At 37.4% G+C, this 6,647-nt stretch overlaps 1 protein-coding gene across 1 annotated transcript in view; it reads right to left on the reverse strand.

Annotated features, from left to right (window-relative positions):
* Positions 1-2,739: 2,739 nt before the first annotated feature.
* nfasca (neurofascin homolog (chicken) a) overlaps positions 2,740-6,647 on the reverse strand; it is a 152,688-nt gene continuing 148,780 nt past the window's right edge. The window contains exon 26 of the mRNA XM_020617875.1: positions 2,740-6,280. Coding sequence (XP_020473531.1) covers positions 6,052-6,280 — 229 coding nt within the window. The 3' untranslated portion in view covers positions 2,740-6,051. The remainder of the gene's footprint in view (positions 6,281-6,647) is intronic.

Here is a 6,647-nt window from a genome sequence, read left to right on the forward strand (position 1 = left end):
CGCATACATGGTGAATATATTTATGCTGTATTCTGTTGAGTAGGTGTACCTTACAAAAGCTGTTAATTTGCATGTTGAAGGCAAAAGAACCTGATGCTAATATGATAATTCACTTTAAAAAACTAAAGATCAACCAATCAACCAATTAAAAAAAAAATCTAGTTTCAAATCCCTTATGTGGCCCAGTCTAGACATTGCAGCATTGTGAAATGAAGAACATAAAGCTGTTAAACTACACATTGCTGTTAAACTACACATTGACATTTTTTGTTCCCCATGAAAGGTGAGCTGAGACAATGCAGACAGTAAAAAGAAATGTTTGGCTCCATGGTACACCTCAAATCAACATGCACAAATAAAAAAAATGCACTGCGCATCAGCGCTATGCATAATTCTCTTTTCTTTGCCAGTACATCCAGTGTGATTGATCTGGAAGAAAAGAGAAAGACCATATGGGAAAAAGGAGGGGTTGGGGTGGGATGGGAGCTACAGGTGTCCAGACCAGATCTTGAAGACGTTTCCTATGAGTCCAGTGAGACTTTTGTTTGTCAAGATGTCTGTACTCGGACCTCAAATTAACAACCCCCTGTGATCACACTAAGATCAGAGGGAACACACTGCATACAATGGCATAAGAGAAAACACCCAACTGAGGATATTGCTTTGAGGTTTTGCAGAAAGAGAGAAGGGAACATGAGTAAGAAAGAATAAATGACAGAAAAGTTGTTTTTGGAGAATTAGACATATTTTTGTTTTGGAAAAATGCCAGGTAAGAACTGCTTTCAAAATAGGTGCCTAACAGTGGGACATATGCTGTGTTCCATTTTAGGCTCCCCCTTCTTCAAAGTCTGTGAATTAAGATAGAATCAATCCACAAGGTTTTTCCCAATTCAGATTGTTACAAATAAGCTCGTTTTTTTTTCTTCCAGAACCAGTAAATTGATTTTGAAGGCCAATGTCAATGCCAATGTATTTACTTTTGCATTCAGGTGGCATCAACTTGAAATGAAATCACCTAAAGTATTTGCACTGCAGGATGTTAATAATAACAGCTGGGATAATTTCCTGCATTTATTCCATTATAGTGTCCCAGAATTTCACTTGATGATGGAACCGGCATGTCAGTGTTGGGAGAGGAGGTCCCAGAATGAAAATATCCTCAGTGAACTGTGCATTTGTGTAGTTTCTGCATTAAGGGAGCAGCTTAGAGAAAAAACATTAGTTGTTGTGTATCTGTTTTAACCAATAAATCACATAAGAAGACATGCATTTGCAAGTGCAAGTTATAAATATTGAATGCGAGTGATACTAAATACATTAGGTCTACAAGGTTACAGCTTCTAATCCGTTCAGTCAATAGCAAGCAAATTTAAAGCACCCAGACTATATCATGCAGTAACATTAAATAAACATGTTCTTACCTTCTGTTATTTAACACAGCCCATAACACAGTCATGGGGCAGGAGTCCTCTTTCATGTTATTCTGTGCTTTCCTTCAGTCCATTTAAAATCCATGACCTCAGCATCAAACTGGTTGTAGCCTATTAACCTTAGTTGTAGGCTTTTTAACTGGGTTCAGCTTGGCCTGTTTAGCTTCTGATTTCTGACTATCTTGGCTCTGCTGCAACTTGATATACTTTGAGCAAATTCACCTGTCTTTTTGCATTTCCGTTCTGTGGCATACAACGTTACACTGAATGGGCACCTTACCCAGTGTCATCTGCATGGGCTGGTTACATTGTGACATAATTAGCCTGCCTGTTTTAATTGTATTTAATTATTCTAATTTTTGTCTAATATGATGTTGTAAAAGGCTAGTTGTACAAAAGTATTAGACACTTGGCTTTTTTATATGTTATTTATATATTCACTTTGTTTCATATGTAAATGAAGTGCTGGGTCCATCAAAATAGGTTAACTCCTGGAACTTACTCAAGTTTAATGTCTTAGGTTCTGGGGACAAGTTTCTGGAACAAAATTTGGGTATTTTCAGGGATCAGCAGCAGTACTGTCGATCATGATTAGTCCTGTTGTCTGTCTTTTAGCTCTTCTAACAGTTGTTGTGTGTCACTGGCAACCTGTGGCCTCTTGTTTCTTATAGAGGGAGCATACTGACACAACATCTTGTCATGTCAAAAGTAAGATGTCAGAATAAGTACAACACCTACCATCTGGCAAAATGGGGATACAGTCAGCCAAACAGCAGAGGTAAAAATTACAAAAAAAAGAAGTGCACAGAGATGAAAAATCATTCATTGGTTTTGAGCCTGTTTTAGGCCATCAACTAGCACCAATCTGGATGGTGTCACTAACTGGTTCCTACTTCAATGACCTATCAAAGGGCACATAAAAATTTCATAATTTCCCTTGAAGTGAAAATATAGAGAAGAACCTACTGTAGTACCAGTGACCCACAAGGTTTTCTAAAGTTCAGGTTATAGGAGACCCCAGATTACATACTGTTAAGGTCCTGCAGTGAAAAAGAGCAACAATATTTAATTGAATTACAATTTAATTACAAAATGGACATGGACTTGGACAGTAGAGTGGACAGTAGATAAGCACACACTTCTGTTTACATTATATGGGCATGTGTGTATGCAGGCATATTCATATGTGTGAACTCTGTGTGTATGACCTGAATCAATTTTAGGCTGCACACAGAATCCACTAACTAAACTGACCCTCACTGTGGCACATACAAGGAAAAAAAAAATCTGAGTTTTAGTTGTTGTTTCATTTGTATGTGTGTGTGTGTGTGTGTGTGTGTGTGTGAGAGAGAGAGAGAGAGAGAGAAACTTGACACTCATTTGTGGAAGAGCAGGCTCAGTCTTTAGTCTTCTGAGGTGACCCCTGAAATGGGACACAGCTATGCAGCAATAGACAGGTTAAGTGAAAGGCATTATGGGAGGAAGGAGTAAATGCAGTCTCAGAAAGAATTGAAACAGGGGAGTTAACACCTCAGCAAATACATTTCTTAGGCACAAGCAGGCTGTGTGTGACAAACACAACAACTGCAGGAGCACACTTATTTACATGATAGAAAGCCTAATGCATTCCTCCTTCACAATCCAAACCATCATCAAAAAAGTAACTGATAAATTTGCCACAGCCAGTACAATATATTGCAACGTCAAAGCAAAGGGCAACATAGACTGAAGGATTATTGACACATTTGCATTTTGAGTGCAAATTTTCATCAAATCTACATTACAAAGGTGCATGCCAAACTAAATATGCACCTTTCACATTTGCTTGGTGGACACAGATTGCGACTCTTTGTTTCCTTTTCGGGGGTGGGGGGTCAACTAGCTAAATATTTACAAAGACAAGAGATTTTGTTTCAGGACCTACATGTACAGAATATATGTCAAATAAATAATAAGCAACAACAGTCTTTTGTAATTGAAATGTTATGTTACATATGTAAATTTGAAGAACAACACAGAGTAACAATAATACAACATGAGTACGAGAAGAGCAGCACAATGGGTAGATAAATATAACATTTGTCAGGTATGGTGACAGGGATTTTCTCTTTGCTGTTTTGTTTACTGCAGAAAAACCAACTGCTACAAAAATATCTTACTGCTGTGTTTAACACCTTTCACAATGAACATTAACAGTTTGTGGAGACATCTCTATTTTGGATATTTCTGGTGTGAAACAACAAAATATGGTGGTCAAAAAGGTGTATATAACACTTATTAAATTAAGAACTAATATATTAATACTATTGACATTATGTAATAAATAGAATAATAAAATAAATATTTGAAATACAATGTGAACCCCTGTCACTAACTGCGGTGAATAAGAATTGGAAGCTTTACTCCAGTGCTGTTAAGTAGCAGGTAAGTATGGTATGAGTGCTGAAACTATGTGGTGAAACCAGTGGTCACTCAGTGAACATGTAGTATATGTAATAAAAAATAAAAATTAAAAAAAATTCTTTGACTGTCAGTCCATTTGTCAGCTAAGAGAATGACTATATGACAAAAGTGAAATACTGAGTATTCAAATTTAATTTTCCTTCTTTTCTTTCTCTGCAAAAACTAAAAATTAAGCTGACATATTTCATGTGCATGGCTATGAATTTAATGTATATACTTTCATGCTGTAAATCTTGTTATTTTAAAGTATTCTACAGTATATTGCTCTAATGTGGTCTTTTTTCTTTTGTAACAATAAATTGACTGAGTTTATCAAAAAACTGGAGGGAAGTGAAGAGATGTAGTTCCCCCTGTAAAGGCAAGTTCAGACTAAAAAGCATTTTTGAAGCATTGTCACTGACACAAATTCATAAATTGAGCAAAAACGTTACATAGGAGAGGGTAATGGAGAAAAATAAAAACAATTGGAAGCTAGGGTGTACAGTATTAGCGAGCTTACAGATAACATCTGCACAAATAAACTAAATAATGGAAGCTTTATACCTCCAAAGGAGTAAAGATGTCCACATTTTATCTAACCCATAGGGCAAAGAATTCAGCATTAACCTGCATGCTAACTATGGAATTCACTGGGTTGTGGTGTTTCTCAAGCAAAAATAACTTCCCCCTTTGCTGCCCCAAATACTACCATGCTCCAAAATAATATTTATTCTTTTTAAAAAAATTGGATTCATTAACAACTTAATGTAGTGTAGCCAAGGATGTATTTTGAGAGCCGGATATTAAATTCCAGGAAGATGCCCATTCTTCCCACTGAAAATTGCTCGCTTGGATCGTATGCCATTTTTTTTTTTATTCTGGGTTTGCTCCCATATTGTAGGGTCCACTGCACATGTACATTAGTGTTCCCCCACTGCCCCTGCCCATGCACTCCAACTTGGTTTGTAGACTTTACATTGGGATGACATCAAAAAAATAAAAGTTTTCTAGGCTCTGGGAAAGTTTTAAAAATATAAAACCTCCATGAATTAAAAATTCATAATACAAAGAGTGATACCTGACCTGCTATGCAGGTTGAGGTTTCCTTTTTATACAGACATCTTTTTTTTATCAGTGTGGTTTAGAAAATGACTTTTCTGCTGCAGGGGGACTGTTGGTTGCAGTACCACATGTGGCCACTGGGAAAATTGGCTGAACAGCTGTGGCGCTGCCATATCCAGCTCACATAATACATCCATGAGCAGAGCTTGCTGCTATTGGCAGAAATGACTTTTCTCATGGCAGCCATTTTGAAGATCTGCACTACAACTTTGGATTAGAAGTACCACACTGTACAAGGCAAAGTTAATAAAGGTACAAGAGTTTAGCCTATGAGTGGTAAAGTAGGAACTCAAAATGTGCACTTTTACTAACCAGATGAAACAAAAAAACAAAAAAAAAATGGTATGGAGGAGGTGATAATGCATAGTTTTGTGGGACACTAAAATGTGTGCCAGGACTGTATACAGCATTCATTAAGATTCAATGACTCGTCTACCAGCTGTGGAAAAACTAAAACCTTTCATTGTGTAATATCAATATGATAAACATATCTGCCAGCATCTTGTTGAAACTGATGGTTAGAAGCTGATATGTTACCGGATGGGGAAAGTGTGTATGTGTGAACTTTAATGAGATGCTACAGAAAAGTATGAGGGGCATATCAGGAAGGAGAGCAGGGACACTGAAAATGTTTGGAGCAAAAATGAACAAAAGAAAAACCTCTAAAGAACGCTTGTTGGTGCCTCCAAATGCTGTAAACTGCCCCAAAGGCACACTTTCAAGTCTGCGTGGTAAAGGGAAGGGAGAGCGCAGAGGTAAAAAAGCTGTGTTGAAATGCCACCTCCATGGGCCATATTCTTAGAGCTGCAAACATAAAGTAAAGGCTTGCGGTCTAATTCTGCTCCCATGATCCTCCATTTTATCTGCAGAGGAATGTCTACAGTCTCCAGACAGGCCCTGCTGCTTTTCTTCAGTGTTTTATGTATTTTGTATATGGTGTAAATATATTAATATGTGTGTGTGTGTGTTTGTGTGTGTCTGGTGTGTGCTGCTGTGGTTTGTCATAATGCCATCAAAGCAGAAGGTTCTGCTGAGTCCCTTGCATGTTGCTACAGGGCTATGCCAGTGAGTAAATGGCATTGACGGGTGAGGTGGCCTCTGAGCTCTCATTGCCCTCTGTCTCATCCTTGTCCTTCTTGACTGTGTACTGGCCAATGAAAGAACCATCCTCGTTGAATTGGCCATCACCACCTTCTCCATAGTCGACCAGACTGTCGTCGCTTTCCTTAACATTGCCATCCAGTGAAGTCTGGCTGCCCTGTAGAGGTTTATTGTCCTCATCACTGCTGCAAATATAAATGAAGAGGAGAGGTGAGATGTTAAAAAATAGGAACAGGTTCTTGTTACAGTATCAGCACCTTGTTGTTGAGTCATGTTAAACAAAGGGGAAAGCCAATGATTATTGGGATTGCAGGTAAAGAAATATTAATTCTATAATTTTTTTTAACTGACAATTCTTGAAGTGACTGAATGTTCAGGTTGCTTGAGTTCTGTTAGACTTCAGTCTTCATTTTTATGATTTATTTTGAATTTTATTTTGTTGTATTTTCATGTCTATATTAATATAATACACACGTTGCTGTTATACTGTATCTGCAAACACTGCCTTTTCAGAATGTTTATACTCAACAAATCTGCAAAACAAAATGTGTC

The sequence above is a fragment of the Monopterus albus genome, unplaced genomic scaffold, assembly GCF_001952655.1.
Source record: "Monopterus albus unplaced genomic scaffold, M_albus_1.0 scaffold196.1, whole genome shotgun sequence".
NCBI classification, from domain to species: Eukaryota; Metazoa; Chordata; class Actinopteri; order Synbranchiformes; family Synbranchidae; genus Monopterus; species Monopterus albus.